Genomic DNA, 19,692 nt, shown 5'->3' on the forward strand with positions numbered 1-19,692 from the left:
CAGTTTATCTTGTGCAGGTTGATGTTGTAGAAACACCTGTTCCAGACATTTAATTTGCCACATCACAACATAACATTTCTCCTTCACTGGGCTCAAGAGGCATCAAACAATTCTAGTTTTGTATAAGTTTAAGTGGGTTGCGTCTGAAAGCGGGTTAGACCATTTAAACAGGTTAAGTCTGTTTAATTAATGGTTGTTATACAGTAAGTGGTACCTGCCTTATTCACTTTGAACAACATCCAGATGCCACTGTGTGAGGTCAAGGCTCAGTTAAGCTGCTGACATACAAACATACATTATAGCACTTAATGTAATTATGCACAGTTTATAAACTATTTATTGATGTGACTAAACAGTGTTTAGTTGTTTTACTAGATTGTGTATATGTGTGGGATTGACCTGTTCAACCTCAAAACACATCATATATTAAAGGGAAACACAAAACAAAATATGTGTCATCATTCACTCACCCTTATGTTGTTCCAAAACATGTATGAGTTTCTTTCTTCTGGTTAACACAAAATAATTTGAAGAACGTTGGTAACCAAACAGTTTCTGGTCCCCATTGACTTCCATAGTATATATTTTTCCATACTATGGAAGTCAATGGCTACCAGCAACTGTTTGGTTACCAACATTGTTCAAAATATCTTCTTTTGTGTTCAGCAGAAGAAAGAAACTCATACAGGTTTGGAATCCAACAATCCAATAATTCCTAGATTTATTTTTATAATTTATAATTTTATAAGTGAAGTGAAGTGACATACAGCCAATGCTCTGCATTTAACCCATCCAAAGAGCACACACACACCGTGAACACACACACACACCCACAACAAACACCCATATCAGCTGAAAGCAATTAAATCTCAGTTTTTATTATAGCAGTTGGGGGTTCGGTGCCTTGCTCAAGGGCACCTCAGTCGTGGTATTGCTGGCCCGAGACTCAAACCCACAACCTTAGGGTTAGGAGTCAAACTCTCTAGCCATAAGGAAGAGTTCTAACTCTAAGTCAAACTCTCTAACCACTAGGCCACGACTTCCCCGTAACCACGACTTCCCCGAAGTCACACGAAGTCACATGAAGTCACAAGTGCATCAGGAAAGCTCGGAAAGCTTACATTCAGGGGATGGAAATATTGCCATTACACTGATTTTGTCAGGAGAAAAGCTGATCTGAACACAGATCTGTAAGTTGTGCCATTACTTTACTATGGCATTACATCGCTTGCCCGTCCACATCCCTCTGATCCCGATATAAATTATATTACTATAATTTAAAAAAAATTGTATGGATTTATGTGATTTCTTTTAATAAAATACTTAATGAAATATAATCATTTATGGGTAACAGAGAAATTAATACAACACTTTAAAATCACTATCAATCACCACTGAGTGTTTAATAACTGCAGTCAAATGATGAGGCAGAAATATATTGTTGGTAACATTTTAGAAGAATTTTATGGGGAAGGTACACAATTACAACTTCTGTGGGGCTTAAAGGAAAAGTAATGTAACTAGTAGTGTAACTAATTACTGTTGCCAGAAAATAATAAATAAAGTAATAATATTACTTTTGAAAGGAGTAACTAGTAACGGGAAATGAGCCCAACACTGTTTAGCAGACCCTTTTATCCAAAGTGATAATACACTGTAAAGTTGAATGTTTAAAAGCAAATGTATCAGATAACACACTTTGGTTAAAATTCAAGTAATTTAGGCTACATGTACTTCCTATAGTACATTCCCACCCGCTTGTTTTGCCCCTTCCTAGAAGGAGTTGTTGGTCTTGTTTTGGATTTACTGACGTTTGCAAAGTCAAACATTTTGTTAGCCCACACCCCTTTGATACCTCAGTTAATAGCGCACCTGCTGAGCTGAGCTGACTGACACGCACAGATACTCATGAAGAGGTAAGTGCTCACACGGTCCTTTCACACCTTTCATGGTCGAAAGAACACAAATAAAAATATTATAACTAGAATAATATTTATTATAACTAGAATAGTTCTAATGAGAATAGTTAGATCATTATTTTAATTAATATATCATATTTTAAATAATACATCATTTTTCATGCATTTTTAAAAATAATAATGCTGTGTAATTGTGTCTTGTTGGGATCAGGGGTGTCAGTGTGAAAATGGCGCGCTTTCCACTTTCTGCACTTGTTGCACTAGGTGAGTAAAGTTGTTTTTGTTACTATTCTAATTAATTACCCAGTGTTAGAATTTATATATATATATATATATATATATATATATATATATAGGACAGAGGGAGAGAGATTTTTAAAAAGACACTTTTCATGAGATACACTTATTCTCTTTTATAGGATTGTTCACACTGATAAACGGCCAGGTATTTAACACTTTCTGCACAACATTATTTTACTTATGCTGCTTGTTAAATGTATTCAGTCCTTTCAAATGCAATCATTTTCCTAGTTTTGCTTCAAAATCAAAATAAAGAAGGTTTTTATTTTAAGAGTGTGCTTGGACATCAACTAGTTTTCACAAGTCGACAGAAATAAAACTTGCTTGATTGTGATTATGTATGTTGTATCATTTAACAATGAAATGTTTTATGGATTTGATTTATCTGTTTTCTGTTTCTTCAAAGTGTCGTGTGGACTTTCAAAATGGTGTGTTTCTGAATACATTTGTCACAAAACTTAATTTTTCAGTCTAATTGCTCATATATGTAATTTCTTTCATGTTTTTCTTATATATCTTTTCTTCTTTTTTTTTTTTTACATTTTATTTTACAGGCACAATTTCCAACAATGGTTCATCATGCGCTCCAGTAAGTATTTATTAACAGGTGCAATATGATGTGGGCAATATTATTTTTCACTTTTATTTGAGGAACATTGATAGTATCTTTTATGTTTTGTTTTATTTCCCCATTCCTATTTCAGTTCTCAGAGGCAACGCTCAATAACACTCTCTTCTGCTCCGGGATACAACTTTCAGATTCATCACAGGGAAATCTCAAAAACCTCAAAGCATTTACTGATGCTGCCTTTGATTTGTATACATTGCTGGTACAGTAAATCCGAATATCGACATATTTCAAACCGATTACAATTCATTTTTAAAAGGAAATCACCTATTCAGTGCCTTTTTTAATCTTCCAAACAGAGATCTAAACTTGACGTAAGTCAAGTTGTGAAGAACATCAATCAAGTCAGGACGAATGGCTCAATAGTGGGTTCACTGAGTGATGTGAATTTTGCGAGGCTCTGGTTCCAAGTGAAGCTCAATCCATACCTGTCTTCACTGTCCAAAGACACGCTCTCCTGTCTGAGTCAAAGCAGCCTCACCTGCCAGAGCTTCCAAGCGCTGTGTGTATTTCCCCTCATAAATCAGGCTGTTATTCTCTGTAGTTATTTGTTGTCAAAGAAAATCCACTTAAATCACATGTTTTTTACAGAGTGAAGGATCTAAGCTCGCAGATTGGTCCTGAAAGACAAAGGATGGTGTATCAGAACTTCGTGAAACCTTTTCTGGCAAGAAATACATCTGACGGTAACTGTTTTTGTGCATTCATATTTTAGATGTTCACAACAGGTAAAAGACGAGGTTCTGCCTATGAGTTTGCTTCTTGAGTTGCTTATGTTGAGTTTTTGTTTTAAAGCTGGCTGCGTGAACAGTACAAACACCACTGAGGAATGGCTTCCGCTGAACTTTCAAACATTCTCTGCTAGCGCAAGTCTGGGAGATTTCTCAGCTCTGAACCCAAAGTTTGATGGGGTGAGTGAATTAAACTGGGCAGTTGAATATTTTATGGTGTAAATCAAATCAGAGCATTATTGTTGAGATGATTCATTTGAATCTTTGTGCTTCTTCGCAGCTGCTTGTCCTAGATCAGCTCACCCCAGAGCAGAAAGCTGAGCTGATGTTTCAGCTAGAGGCATCTGCTAAGCTAAATATCGATGCCATCACTAAGATCTTCGGGAACCTCTTGAAGCCGCTTTTTAACACGACACTTAATGTGACTAGTGCCAGCTCAAATGGACCTGATAAGGTTAGATACGAGTTTTGTGTAGGATTTTGGTGATGTAGCTGGACTGGTGCTTATAAATTAGGCCAGTGATGAAGCATGAATGAGGAAGATGATTCTAATTCTGTTCACATTTCTGTGCAGAATCTCAGTGATTTCCTGGTTTCTTTGAGACCATTTGGAAGATTCATCAGATCATGTGTGAACATTGCTCAGACGGTATGTTTTTTCTGGGTACAAATAAACAATTCATAATATGCCTATTTAGGAATGTTAATTTGTTAGTTTTGTTTATTTGTTTATTTTACAAAATAATAACTTAAAATGGCAAATAATTAATCAAATGATTTGTATATATCAAAGACTCCCAAATAAATAACTCAAAGACATGCCATAGCTTTAGATGTCTTTGTTTTTCAGCATCTTGTGCTATGAGCATCACATTTTTAAGATGCCATTAATTAACCTTTTTAATTGAGAGCCGTAATATGTATACCTTAAAAAAATCTTCTTTTTCAGACAAGTGTCAGCAGCATCAGAAACGAAACGATACTGCTTCTGGTGAACTGGACTATGAATTATGACAGCCAAATCTCAAATAATTTCAGCATCAGCAACTTCAGTGATTGGTCCCAATTTGTGGTTGCTCCTGTGATGAAGAAATTTCTGCAAATTAACCAGAGTTTACCAAATAATTTCACAGCAATAACCAACTTTTTATTGTGAGTAAAGTTCCTACCTGCATTCTAAACCAAATTAGAGCTCTGAGAACAAACATTTTTTTTTTTATATTGTAGATAATTTTTTTTATCTCTTTGAAAGGCTGCACATAAAAACTAGCTAAGCATCCCAAAAACATGACAAATTAGTCGAGAAGCAAAATTTCGCAAGATATAAAGACAAAAGTTTTCAGAGTTTACAAAGTTTATTATTATTATTATTTTATCAATAAAAAGTAGCATTAAGTTTATTTTTCTGTACCAATTTCTGGTATTTTTTGTTTATGTTATGTTTTAATAATAAACCCCACTTAATTGTTACCTTAATGCTTAAAACAACAAGAAGAAAAAAACATTCTCCTATTTATTTGATTGAGAAAAATTAACTACACTCTACTTACAATTTTTTTTTCTAAAGTAAATGTACTTTATTTTGAGGATTATTAGATATTTGAAAAAACAAGACAAACATTTACTAATAAACAAGAGTAAATTGCTGATTAAGTCAGTGTTTGTACAGGATTACCATTGAGATAACTGGCACTAAGAATGAACTGCAATAAGAAACTTGTACATAACAGCATATCTGATTTGTTTTAACTAATGCCGTGTTCTTTATACTTTGTTCAGTGCTGCAGAACCTCAAATCACAGAGCCTGTCGACAACTGTAAATTCACCAGCAGTAACAGTTTCTGTCAAGTGAGTCTGTCTTTCACAAACCACAATCTTTCAATCTCAGACATAATTTACCACACCCTGATCAAGTTCAACAAGCCTTCTTGCATGTCACACATCTAAAGAATGTGAAAAATAAAACTACTGCACAATGTGGTTTTGTTCTCATGTGGAAAAACTGGAATTTATGGTACAAGATGTAATTGTCTTGAACTGATCTACAGCCTAGATAACTGTTTCCTGTCTTAATATAAAACTAATGGTAATGTCTTCTGGTGCAGACATCACAGACTGAAGAGAATCTGGCGAAATCGATTAATTGTGTCGCTCAATCAAATCTGATCTTCACTGAGGAAAACCAAAAGCTTCTGATTACTGAGCTCTCCAGGACACTGCAGACACTGACGTCCAAATTGGTAATAATAAAAAAGAAAAAAACTATTTTTGTGCTACATTCAAAGGACTGACCTTTTTGACAAGGCTTTTTTTTTGGTTTCAGATGACAAACTCCTCTCAAAACATCACAGCCTTGTTTGCAGAACTGCCAGCAGAAAGCTTCACATCTGGAAATCTTGATGATGTGGATTTCATGAGATTCTGGTTCCAAATTAAGATGAAGCCCCTTCTACCTCAAATTCCACGTGAATTCCTGTCTTGCTTCAACACACGTGGCTTCAGCTGCCAGGCCTACAGGGCACTGTATGTTCATCACGTTCCCTTCAGCTGATATCTGATAGCTGTTCATTATCTCATTATCAAAAACCTGTTGGTTTGCACCTGATAAGTTAACACTCCAGTCCTGGTTGAGACTGACTTTACTTCCTGGTTGTGTGTAGCTAAAAGAATACATAAAAATTAACAAAAAATAATGAACAAACAAATAAAAAGATTATAGCAATAATAATAATAATAATAATAATAATAATAATAATAATAATAATAATAATAATAATAATAATGACAATAGAAATTATATAATCCATCCAAAAATAAAAATTGACTGAAATCTACTCACCCTACGACCATCCAAGATCAGGGTTGTCAACTCTCACGCTTTTGGCGTGAGTCTCACGCTCTCACGCTGCTTATGTACAGCTCACGCCAAATTGGCAACCCTGCTTGTGAAACAAAGTATCAGCTTTCAAAGTTTTAATACTAAATTTAAAAAAAATGTAGCGCTTTAGTTAAAGCCAGAGCTGTTGAAAAACAGAGTTGTGACACGTTTTCATCTCGTTCATGGAGCTCTCCAAACAAACCAGTGCACAAAACCGTTGAATGTGTTTAAGTAGGATAGACGACAGCTTCATGATACAGGTATTTGCAGCAATATTTTGGTAAACATTACAGCATATTATGCATTGATTATTAAGTCAATGACATTTACAGAATCATCTTTATTCTGGTTTTCTTAACCCTCAGGTATTTCTTATAATGTGACCATACAGCTTAATTATTTTTCAGTTAAATACGTGTTGTTTATTCATATTTTGAGGAGATAATTTGGTACTAAATACTATTTGTGCAAAAATTATGGTCCATTAATGACTTAAAATAGTTGTTTCTAATATTTCTAATACTTCTACTTAGGTATCTGTATGGCTCTTTACTAAAAATATATAGAATACTGCCATATAGGTCATACCCTATGTCATATGTAGGTGAGTTTGTTTCTTCCACAGAACAGATTTGGAGCATTGCATCACTTGCTCACTAATGGATCCTCTGCAGTGAATGGGTGCCGTCAGAATGAGAGTCCAAACAGCTGATAAAAACATCACCACAAGTAATCCACACGACTCCAGTCCATCAATTAACATCATTGTGAAGCAAAAAAGTTGGGTGTTTGTGATAAACAAATCCATCATTGAGACCTATATGAGTCCTGTATCCGTAATATTGCTTTCTCCGATGAACTCATTCACAGCAGAGGATTCATTGGTGAGCAAATGATGTAATGCTAAAATTCTCCAAATTTGTTCTGTAAAAGAAAGAAACTCGTCTTGGATGGGTGAGTGAACTGTCAGTAAATTTAAAATTGTGGGTGAACTATTACTTTAAAGTAACTGTTTGTAGTGTATTTTGCAACTTTGGAGCCCCCTACAGTCAAGTGAGTGAAATTCACTGTCGCAAATATAGCACTGTCATAATTACGGTATCGCTGTATTCGTGCACTATTAGAAGTCAGTGTATCATCAGAATGATTTTGAAACTTGTATTTCAGGGTAAAAAAAAAAAAAAACTTACATACAGTTGCTTTAAATCGACCTATTACAAACAAGGTAGTCATGCGAATACTTTTGTAATCATTACCCTCTTACATCTCTAACTGTTTTATTGCTACAGTTATGTGGAACTAAATAATAATTCTGGACTGATGGATAGTGCAACACAGATGTCTGTCCTCAAGGACTTCATTTTTCCATTCCTGTCGAAACGTCAAAGCACAGGTAGTTGTTACTGATCATTTGGTTTAACAGACTTAAATGCATAATTGGATAATGCAAAATAATTTATTGACGTATAAAATAAGCTCATGCCGTTTAAATGCTTAATCTGTTTTTTTTTTTTTTTTTTTGTTGTTGTTGTTTTTTATTCTGATTTTTTATTCAGGTGTCGACTGCACATTGCCATTTACCAACAGTGTGGACTTCATCCTGCAAAACTTTGGCAGTTTCTCTCCGTTGGTTCAACTTCAGGACTTTTCCAATTTCAGCCGCAATTTTTCAGCTGTAAGTCAGAAATTGTTACTGTCACTGAATATTAAAGACTGACTGAAGACACATATGGAAAAGCTTTCTGAATGCAGGTCAGTGAAGTATCATGTCATTTGCAGGTGGATGCTCTTCCTGTTCTCACAATGGGCCAACTGGTGGAACTGGTGTTCAATCCTCCTGCTAAACCAGAAGACAGAAGAGACATCCTCACAAGAGTCTTTGACTTCCTTCTTCAAGCCCCCAACAGAGACAAACTTAACAACTTCCTCCCGTCTCTTCAGACACAGGCCAGAAAGGTGTTTAATACAACATTACACATAACCTGTGTAGAAATACATTCAGCAACAACAACATTATTATTATTAGTATTGTGTTTTTTTAAAAGAATATTGTTTAAAATATTTGAAATAAAATTCTAAAATTATTGTTGTTGTTTATTTATCAACTTTATTATCAGTCTTTACCACAGTTTCATGATCTCTCTTTTGTCCTGCAGGCCAACTTCAGTTGTGATAACTACAAAGTCATGTAAGTCACTTTTTTTTTAAAGAAGCAAAAGTGATCTGGATGTGTTAGTGTAGAATAAGATCACATCGGTTGTGTTTTTTTTTTCTTTCTCTGAATCAGCTTTGAGAGGATTGATCAGGCATTATCATCAATCGCTCCTAACCAGTCTGAAGCCCTGCTGACGATCAGAGACTCAGTGATGATGATTCCTCCTGATAGTGAGACAATAGCACTTTGCTCTTGAACACATGATCACATCAAAATAATTCAAAGCAAAATCCTCCCAGAATTAAAGTGTGAATTGTATTTCATTTCTCTCTAGATTGCATCGAGAAAGCGAGCACTGTAAGTAATGATGACTAAAAAGATCAAGTTCATAGATTATATGTCTGATTCTCTGTTTCTCACTGTCTACAAAAAAACAATTGTTATAAAAATTTGTTCTCGTTCCTGCAGTGCATAACAACTCCTGTAGATGGTAAGTGGCTGATCATGTCTGACTTGATTTGAGATGTCAGTGATGCTGCTAAAACTCAAAGTCTTTGTTTTGTCTTTTTCAGAGGCGGCTCTCTGTGCAGGTGTCGACAGGTACGCTGTTCTGTCTGCACTCGAATGAGTTAAACACTGAGCTCATGATGGTCTGTTGTAAATGCTTCATGTTCTTCTGGTTTGCAGCGCTGCTTTGAATCAAATCTTGAACAGAACGCCTCAAAATGCAACAGGACTTTGTAACTTCACTGTGTTGCAGTTTGCCTGTCAACCAGTGGTAATGTTACACAGAAGAAAAATACTTTGCTCTTGAGTCAATGCCTCATTATTATTTCTTTATATGTGTCATTGTTTATGTTTTGATAAAAGCTCTTTTGTGCCATCAGCTGTCGCAGTTAAGCTCTCAACAAGTGGCTGACCTTTTGGCTTGCAAACTGTCCAGCAATGTGACAAAAGACACCTGGAAGCTTTTCTTCACCAAAATAGGCACAAATCTTGATGATGCACTGCTGAAAATTTTCAACAACGTATGAAGCTTATTTAATTTAATTTAATTTTTTTTAATTTATTTTTTTATGTGACATATACTGTGACATGTAATGTGTGTTTAATTCTAGACTCCCAGTGCCAGCAATGCGTCTTTGTCCAATGTGCTGGATGTGATTGCTGATGTCCGGATCAATCGCCTTAGTCCTCAGAGACTGAGAGATCCTGCCTTTATTCAGTCATGGTTCCAGGGGCGACTAAATCCCTTCTTACCATCACTATCTCAAAGTCTCCTGTCCTGCCTCAGCACTAAAAACCTCACCTGTGAAACATACCGCACTATGTAAGTTGGTCTTAGTTACATGATATGAAGTGACAATGTAATTTTGCAGGCACTAAAATAAAAAAGTAAATTTGGTGTTTGTCCTCTTTCAGCACTACGACGTTTGTGAATGCACCTCTACGAGATGGACAAGACATTTGCAATCCACTGCAACCCACTCAAAGACAGGATCTGATCTACACAAACTTCATGAAAGCCTTCCTCTCTCGCAGTGACATTAATGGTAGGTATAAAATATTTTTTATTCTCTTCACTGCTTTAAATTCAACTTAAAAGTATGAAAATACTTACAGTATGAAGTTCTCTGCTCAAATATTGTGTATTTCCCTATTTAAAGATCAAGTACCAAATTCTACTTACTTTATCTTTTATTATGGATGAGGAAAAACCCCTGTAAGGTTCATATTGATCTAACATCATGAATTGCAATGTAAATGTTCTTGTTGCTCTTCCAGATCTCGGCTGCCTTAATAACACAGCCAACAGTACGCAGTGGGTCAACAGAAACTTTGGGCCATTCGTTCAGTCAGCTACCCTAAAGGACCTTGAGGCACTGAACAGAAACTTCAGTGCGGTGAGTGCTAAATTATGCAATTTATGCAGAATTCCTCATGGTAAAAAACATTTTGACAGTCGTTTTGTTTGTCGATTTAGATGGAGGTTCTACCTCAACTGAGTCTAAGACAACTATTTGAGCTTTCTGTCAGTACTCGGGTAGTAAATGATCCACAAAGCATCATCAGTGTCATGCAGCAAGTGAAGGATTGCCAGCTTCCTGTTTTCTTTGACCTCTTTTCCCCGAATGTGCAGGTGCGCACAGAACATTCATGCTAAATAACGTTATATAAAAGGTCCAACACATTGCTAATGTTCTAATGATATCATTTTCTCCTGTCCAGAACATCTCTCTCACCCAAGATGTAAAAGCAGCACTGATTAAACAGATATTTGAAAGAGCCAACCTGTCTAATCTAAACATCACAAATCAGGAAGTTGACGTTTGGATCCAGAAGAGATTAAATCCTCTGTTAACCAACCTTTCAGAAAGCCTTGTGTCTCCATTTTTCACCATCCTCAACAAAAGGGACTGCAATATCACTCAATCCACGTAAGAACAATGGACTTTAAAGACAATACATTTACATTTGCAGTGTATTATGCTCATTTATTTGAGTGTAGACATTATATATTGTGTAATTTCAATTTACAGACTGGGGCTCTTAGATGCTGTTCGACCTTCATTACCCAATAACACAAAAAATGCAATCTACAATAGCATTCTTCAATCCTTCATAGGTAATTCTTCATGTTACTGACATAAACATCACATAAAAGTCATTTAAAAAAATCCACCGCCCCTTTGTGGCTGTATAATAAAACAGTCAGATCATAAAAAGAAAGAAAAAAATAATTTTATAAATATCTTGTTTTATTCATATGACATCAACTAAGACACGCCATTTGCTATAGAAAGATCGTTTTTGTTCTTGTAGGGCCACAGCCTCTGAGGTGCTACAGAAACAACAGCTTTATCAAGTTCTTAAACGAAAGCCTGTATGGCTTCGGGCCGCTTCCAAATCTGAACATCTTCCTCTCTCTGATACCACCAACACGGAGATCTGAGGTACGCTGCATATCAGAGCTACAGATCTGATGCTCAGTGCTCAGTGTAGATATGAACTGATGTTTGACTCATGTATTTCAGCTTGTAAACTCCATAGCTCCTTCTGAGCTGGGAAGCTACTTGAGACAGCCGGAAGTGGTGAACAACGGTTCCCAAATCTGTGTGATCTTTAACAACTTTACCAGAACGCCTGAGTTCTTGGATACGGTGACTCTTAAAATAAATCATAAAATGTTAAAAAGCACATTTATGTAGAAAAACTTAAACAGAATAATATTTAAATTCTTTATTTCTTTTTACAGGAAGAGGTTCCAGATGATGTTAAAAGCACCATCCTTCCCTGTGTCTGGCCTCTGGCGTTGACAAGTGACAATGAGACAGAGATTGATCTGTGGTTTAACCGTAGACTGAAGCTGTACTTGAAGTTCCTGAACAAAGATACAATTAGATCAAAAGACACACTGAGCGCATCATGCCAATCATACAAGAAAATGTGAGTGTAAACGGCGGTGCTGAAATTGGTTGGCTCAGAGGTATGAATGCGAAGTCTTCTGTAACTTTTCAAATGCTTTCTCTTTTCTTCTAGGGTCAGTGTCTTAGGCAGCAATTTCACCTTTAATGGTTCTCAGATTACCACTGAGGATGTGTACGCCACCATCAAGACATATCTGACAGCAGGTCAATTAGTCTTCTTTTTCTTCATAAGGATGCTTGTTCTTTGCTTAAGAATGCAATAAATAACTTGAATCCAAGTAATTGATTTTAAGTATGTGCAATTTATAGTGCAACATCTAGTTCTGTTCTGATACATACATATTACTCTGGTATAAATATATATATATATATATATATATATATATATATATATATATATATATATATATATATATATATATATATATATATATATATATATACCCTACTGTTTAAAGGTTTGTGTTAAATACTTTTAAAAACAGAACATTTAATTATGCTTTTATTCAATTTTAGACACTCAAGCAAAATGCTACAACTCCTCTGATGCAAGATTGAATTCAACTGCATGGTTTGTCAACCATATTGGTGTATTCATAACTTTATTGACTCTGGACGATCTCTACTCTTTCGGCCCCGAGAGCACGGTATGAACTGAATCCACTTGCTCATATAGACTGTCAGTACTTACATTATCATACCATGTTTTGTGTTGATGCATATTGTTAACACTCTGTCTGATTTTGTTTTTGCAGATGAAACTCTTCGCTGTGAACCCTGAAAACATAAAGTTGTTCAATCAAAAGGCACTTCCAAAGAACGTCACCAGCCGCTACACTGAACTCATCTTTCTACAAAACAGCAACTTTAATCTTTTTGAGTAAGTTTGAACAGAAACCAGATCAAAATTCTCAGAGCGTTTTCTGAGTTCAGCTTGTTTACCATGTTCTCTGTGCTCCACTAGCTTGCCCTCGTTTTTGCAGTGCGATGCCCCAGTATCGACATTCACTAAACTAAATGAAAATCAAACTAATGTCATTCTTGGAAACTTCAAGACATCTTGCTCCAATGTGGATCCTGCGGTAAGTATTCCATTAAAGCCTACAGTTAAATAATTTCTTTGTGTAAGCATGAGGTTACTGACTGATATTCCTTATACTCATCCTCAGATATCTGCTGCCCTTACGGGAAACATCAAGACCATAGATGCTAGTACTATTACCAGCTTGGGAAGCCAAATTGTTGGCATAACAGCTACACAAATAAACTTAGCACCTCCGTCGGTTCTCATCAGTAGTCTCTCAACGCTGGGCAATACGTCTGGATGGTCCCTCGGACAAGCCAAGGCAATCATAGGAGTGCTTCTCATTGGAGATTTCAAGGTAAAATTTAAGTCGCCAATGGAAGACATTTCCCTTAAAAATTCTTGATATTTTAAAGATACATTTAAGTATGTTGTTTATCAAAATAACATCTTCAGTAGACCTTAAAATCCCACAAAAGGAATGACTTTGTTGACTTTCTGACAGATCAACACTCCCAGCAGTTTGCTGAGTCTTGGATCCCTGATTGGAGGGATTCCTTCAACAGTCCTGACAATCCTTAGTCCGACAGTAATTCTTGAAACATCTAAAAACACAGAATTTGTAAAAAACATACTGGCTGCCCCAGAGATTGTTCAAATGACCTTTGTGAGCCAGGTAGGTGAACAACATTTATGCATATTAAGAGATATTTCAAGTGCAAATGATATATGTTTAAATGTCTTTTTTTTATCTCTAGCTTATCAAAGTGGGATCAACAGCATCTGTCTTAATGGCAAACATTCCCAGTGACTTGGCCATTCAAATTCCAAGAAAGTTCCTGGAGATTACCACCGATGTAAACAAAACAGTTCTGATAGAGTTTAACAAAAAAAAGTGGAAACCTGAGCAGGTACTATAGCAAACTACAATTCAAAAACAAAATAAAGGTTCCAAAAGGGGTTCTCTCAGTGATGACATACAGTAGAAGATCCATTTTTGGTTTTCTCAATGAACCTTTCATTGAACAGTTCTTAAACGAAGATTTTAATAACCTTAAGAACCTTCTTCCACTGTAAAGAACCTTTTGTGCAATGCAAACTTTCCATGATTGTTAAAAATTTCTCATGAAACCATCGATCTAAATCTAAAATTCTTTATAGGCGGTTCTTTTCTTTGATTCTGTGGCAGATGCTTTTGAACAGCCTGATGAGTAAGTATTTGGGCTTTTTTAACTGTTATGTATAAAAATACCTTATGAATATGCACTAAAAGAAACATTTTTAAATTTGTGATTTTGGTTTTGTCTGCAGCCTGTCAGTGGAAGTTTTGCAAGGATTTACTTGCTCACGAGTGCAGTCAATGAACCAAACCAAAGTCAAAGGCCTGATCAGAGCCTGCCGAGGCAGACCAAGCAGATCTAAGGTGATATTGAGCGAGACTCAGGTAAGAGCTGACAAAAATGGTATTCAAAAATGTGATCAGTTGAGCTTAAAGTCAGAACATGAGGAATGAATATGCTTTGTTTCTAATTGTTTCCTAGCTGACTTGCATGTATAACATTATTAGAAAGGAATCGGTTATCGATTTTGAAAACTATCATCCAGATATGTTGCTGTACCTCAAGTAAGTGCTTACCGTCATTTGTTTAAACCACGCTGAGAAATTTTATATATTCCTTTAAAAAGGTGTATTGTTTGCAAAAGTTGTAAAATACTTTGTGTATTGTCCTCTTCAGTTATGAAACACTCAACAAAACCTTCTGCAAGGCATATTTTACTCAAGTCGGCGCTGCAGATCTCTCAGTCTTTTCAAGCACACTGAGTGGAAGAAGGGACATTTTGTTGAATAACGCTATAGATTGCTTGGTAAGTATCACCCAATATAAATCATTTAGGGCCCAGACACACCAAACTAATATCAAAGAACTGCTGGTGACGAAAGGCCACAAAGTTGTATTTGGACATACCGCAAAGACTAGAGTAAACCACCAATAAGCACTTATGCTCTGAGTCTGCGTGAGAAGAAATAACTCTCCATTACAAACCATAAACAAAGTCTCATGACTTTGTTGATTGCTTGGTTTCATCACTTCTGTTTTTCTTCTCATGCACTGGTTTGCTAAACTAAGCAGTCATTCAGAGCGATCTCTCTCACCGACGGGCTCCACCGCTAATTCAGCATGGTAAAAAAAAGCAGACTAGTGGTCCAGCTGGTGCCAGCAGTGCAGAGCACTGTAAGAACTGGGCTGACAGGTGTTCAACGACAGCAGCCATTGGCTGATAGCCGATCGTCAGCTTGGTGTCACAACCTTTAGATATTAGAGTATTTTATTAAAACTGTACATTTTCTTATTTTTTAATTTAGGGCATTAATGGAACAAGCATCAAGAAAGAGGATCTGACAGTGCTGGGCAACTTGGTATGTGCTGTGAGCAGTGATGTCATCAAAAACTCAGACCCAGAAATCCTTGAGAACTTGAAGAACTGCAAAGATCTCTCAGATTCGCAAATATCAGCCATGCAAGAGCTTCTTATGAAGGGAACGTCAAAATATGGGCAAGTTGATTTCTTGATTTAAAAAAAAAAAAAATGAAGTCAACTTATGATTATTCTTATTTTCAGTCCTGATTCTGTGCATTAGTTAAAAAGTGCACTGGTTATGGTTGTGTGGTAATGGAAGATTATGTCTCTACTATTTAGACCAACAAGCAATTGGAATCAGAAAACACTTAATGATCTGGGAATTATGCCTTTGTACTTCTCACAAAGCTTTTGGCAGTCATTCAGAGAGGTACATTACATCTGAACCTCACACACAGTTGAGCTACACTGTAAAAATGTGTTTGTTTTTTACAAGAAAATACTGCTTTAGTCTCTCTACTTCAAATTTTCACGTTTGAATTAATGTGCATTTCTTTGTAATTCTTTGTGAAATTTTCTAGCAATTTCTGAGTGAAAATTGTTTAAAATCCTACACCGAATGTTTCTGAGTGTTACAATGTCTTTAACTAACCTTGTGTTACTTTTAAATGTCCCTCTTGTTTTAAACAGAGTGATTTAGCCAAGTTCTTCAAAACCTTCTTTAAATTTGTGCGTGGACAAAACACACCAAAGCCACAACTGAAAAGGCTGTTTAGAGCAATCATTGTAACCTCATTCAGAGCCAAGAGGGCAGGTATGCCATATTTATCTCATTTTTTTTTATTATTCTCAAATAATTCTCAATCTCTACAATTAAGCAATTTTACACTGTCATTCATGATGTTGTACTGAATACTGAATCAGATGGCCATCATTTGGCCTTAGGCAATGATATTCATCACTACAGTACGATTACGAATATGATATTATTCAATAAAAATAAAATAAAGAGTTAATAGCTACCTTATTTTTTAACATGAAAGTAAACTATTTACTTTGAATGTGTAAGACTTCTGATTCATGAACCACAATAGCTAAATAAATAGAAGAATAACAAAGTACAGTAAATGGTAAAACTATTTGCACTTCAACCAGTGTGTTTATGATAATAAGTCAAAATAAAATGATAACAGATACCAGTTTGCAGTATCAAGCAGCACAACAGAGTGTTTAGTACAGCTAAAATAACTAGATGCAAATGATACCGGAAGCAAAGTAACAATTAAACCACTTTTTATGAAAAAATAAGGTGGTCAGAGTAACTTTTAACCACAAAATTTCCTAAATCATGTAATTCATTTGTTGTCCGAGCAGCTGAATGTACTAAGGGCAGCATCACTAGTCTTACCATCAGGGATGATGCCTTCCCCTTTGGATATGATGAGGTGCAGTTCGGCCTGTGTCTGAGTTCAACCGTGGTGAAGGATAACCTCGCTAGCCTGTGTGAAAAAATTGAGGACAGCGCCTTTCAGAGAATCATTTTGGACAAACTCAAAGAGGTAATATGACATGTATTAAAATCTGATCAAATCTTCCAGGACATCCAGGACAGTTTTAATGTAGAGATGTTGCTCTTGTCCATCAGATACAGCCAAATGGCCTTTCAGAAGATCAGGTCCAGGTGCTGAAGTCCGTGTCCAGGAACGCATCAGTGGATGAAATAAGTAAATGGAACATCACTAAACTTGACACACTGGCAGCGCTCATGAATCCCAATGATGGCGAATGGTCCTCTGCACAGGTGCAGATTTTGACATGAATTTTCAGATGACTCTTTCTTATTTTACAGATGCAAAATAAGATGCAAGTTTTGTGTTAATGTGTTCATTTATCTTTCAGAGCAATCTAATCATTGCCAAATACCTAAACGCCAACAACAATCTGACCGCCACTGAGCTGAATGTAGTGAAAGGACCAAATCTCTGCTCTCTGAATAGCAGCGTGTTGTCAACAATATTGCCTGAAAATATGCAGTAAGGAAAAGTTCCATTACACAAGTCTTCAGTGTCACATGAGCCTTCAGAGAGCTTTCAAATATGCTTGAGAAACATTTATTATTATTGATGCTGAAAACATTTAGCTTAATATTTTGGAAGCCATGAAATTTTGATGAATGGAAAGCTCAAAAGAACAGCATTTATTTGAAATATAAATCTTTTGTAATCTTTCAAATGTCTTTACTGTTACTTTGATCAGTTTAATGCCACCTTGCTGACTAGAAAAAATATCACCGACCCCAAACTTTTGAAAAGAATTGTTTATATATTTTCGGACAGCACATAGTACATATTTGCATGCCATTTAAATGCTTAATCACCAAACTTTTTGTTATGCTCAATAACAGGGAGTCCGAAGCCTTGAATGTGTCAAAATGTTCATCCGAGAACAAGAAGGCACTCTTCACCATCGCTAACAAAGCATTTCCCATTTCCAAAGCAGCCAGTCAACGCATCCTGTCAGCTTTCCAGCTCATTGAAACCTATCTCGGTCAGAACGCCCTTCAAATGTCTTTTCAAGCCCATTGACACCTTGACACATGCACATGCACAATTCAGAATGATGTCCATCATCATGACAATTTTAAAATACCAGCTTTGGTTTGCACACAGATTTAGAGACAGTTCCCATCTAGTATTTGCTTTTTTGTTTGTTTTGTAGGAGGTGCAGATCTAAGCTACATTAGGAGTCTGTCATCATACGGTGTCAGCATGAGCCTGTCCACTTTTATAACTCTGGATCCAAGCGTGATCTCGGTGAGCAAAGAAAAACATTTTGTATTTTATTTTTATTTTATCCATTTATGTTCATCATAGATGCCCTGTTTAATGTTCACATTTGTTCTGATAACACAGCATCCACTTGTTATGTATTACAGAGCCTCAGCATAGCAGAAGTAGTGGGTCTTCTTGGTAACAATTTGCAGGATCTAAAAACATTTGAAAACCAAACAGTCGTGCGAAGCTGGATCTCACTGCAGTTACAGTCAGAGCTGAATAAACTCAATCTCACTCTGACTGGAGGAAGAGCAGAAGACACAACAACTACTGCAACGACTACCACCACTACCACTGTAACAACTAAGGCTACCACTGCCAAAACTACCGCAGGCACTCCAGGTGAGGTGTCACGCACACTGTAAAGATATGTGTTTCAAAAACAAACAAAAAAAAACTGTTCACAGAGTATCTGATTCAGTTTTTAAATGCTGAAGTCTATTAGAAATCATTAATAACCTCTGTTGTTGTCATGTTTATTTTCCTAGGAATTGGACCCAGTGGATTGACAGTTTCCTTCAGCATTTTAATACTTTATCTATTTACCATTATCAAAGTGGAGATTATGTAGCAGCACCGACCCCAAATTAGCCACACTGTAATCATCTTACCAAGATGATATATCTGTGAGACTCTGTAGATGAAGGAATACAGAATATTATAGTCTACTTAATCTGTTTATAATCACATATTTTCTTTGTCATCCTATTATTCACTGATTCATAATATTCCTAAGTGTACATGACAAATTGTCAAAAAAGGAATGTTCCACTAATAGTCAAAACAAAGGATCTGTAGCATTTTGATTGAAATACTTGTTCAATACTGTCTCAAACTATAAAACTTCTATCTTTAAGTGTTTCAGACATTTAGAATCATTATATGAATTCCTTGTGCTTTTCTTGAATATGACATAAAAATGCAATTTGTTCTATGACTGGTACCTTTTTATTTGTGATCATAACAAATAATGTAAAATGTAGTCATACAGAATTTAATAAAAGGTACTCTATGAGGAACAAAACAGCTATTCGATTTGATTCTTTCTTCACAGCTCTTTACAGTAGTTTATAAAGAAACAATGAATCAGAATGTAGGTAGGTGGTTGTAGGGAAGTTTGAACTATTGTGCTGATCAGGAGATTGTGCTCGCCTCAGGGTGTCAGTAAAAACACAGCACAGGATTCAGAACATTCTGACTTTACTGTTGTAAATGTGTGGTACAAATTAGGCAAACTTCAATGATTAATATCAGGAACTCAGGAACACGCATTCATTCTCTTACTCCGCTCGCTGACAGGAGAGGTCGGGAAGTTTCTAGCTCGCCACCTATCGTCCTTTTCCAACGTCATCCATAAAGTGGTCCCTGATTGGTTAGATCTCCTTAACACTGCCGCCCCCAAATATGCGGGACATATTTGTTTCTCAATCTAA

The 19,692-nt window shown here is 36.0% G+C and overlaps 1 protein-coding gene across 1 annotated transcript; it reads left to right on the plus strand.

Moving 5' to 3' along the window:
* The first annotated feature begins 1,856 nt into the window (after positions 1 to 1,856).
* mslna (mesothelin a) lies at positions 1,857 to 19,285 on the plus strand. Its single transcript, XM_042720815.1, has 55 exons — positions 1,857 to 1,916; positions 2,131 to 2,183; positions 2,339 to 2,364; positions 2,626 to 2,647; positions 2,774 to 2,808; positions 2,924 to 3,049; positions 3,147 to 3,349; positions 3,439 to 3,533; positions 3,643 to 3,758; positions 3,859 to 4,032; positions 4,153 to 4,227; positions 4,528 to 4,730; positions 5,358 to 5,427; positions 5,685 to 5,819; positions 5,903 to 6,102; positions 7,747 to 7,850; positions 8,014 to 8,132; positions 8,237 to 8,413; positions 8,614 to 8,645; positions 8,745 to 8,842; positions 8,947 to 8,969; positions 9,081 to 9,102; positions 9,185 to 9,212; positions 9,300 to 9,390; positions 9,500 to 9,640; positions 9,731 to 9,942; positions 10,035 to 10,165; positions 10,398 to 10,516; positions 10,597 to 10,752; positions 10,842 to 11,050; positions 11,153 to 11,238; positions 11,436 to 11,566; positions 11,648 to 11,773; positions 11,869 to 12,059; positions 12,153 to 12,244; positions 12,557 to 12,687; positions 12,796 to 12,920; positions 13,005 to 13,122; positions 13,210 to 13,422; positions 13,570 to 13,740; positions 13,823 to 13,975; positions 14,226 to 14,275; positions 14,376 to 14,508; positions 14,606 to 14,688; positions 14,801 to 14,930; positions 15,430 to 15,620; positions 15,765 to 15,855; positions 16,116 to 16,239; positions 16,800 to 16,984; positions 17,071 to 17,226; positions 17,325 to 17,458; positions 17,830 to 17,972; positions 18,144 to 18,238; positions 18,361 to 18,601; positions 18,748 to 19,285. The coding sequence occupies exons 1-55, from the start codon at positions 1,909 to 1,911 to the stop codon at positions 18,828 to 18,830; spliced, it is 6,579 nt and encodes a 2,192-aa protein (XP_042576749.1). The 5' UTR covers positions 1,857 to 1,908; the 3' UTR covers positions 18,831 to 19,285.
* Positions 19,286 to 19,692: the final 407 nt, after the last annotated feature.

Source organism: Cyprinus carpio, chromosome A3, assembly GCF_018340385.1.
Source record: "Cyprinus carpio isolate SPL01 chromosome A3, ASM1834038v1, whole genome shotgun sequence".
NCBI lineage: Eukaryota > Metazoa > Chordata > Actinopteri > Cypriniformes > Cyprinidae > Cyprinus > Cyprinus carpio.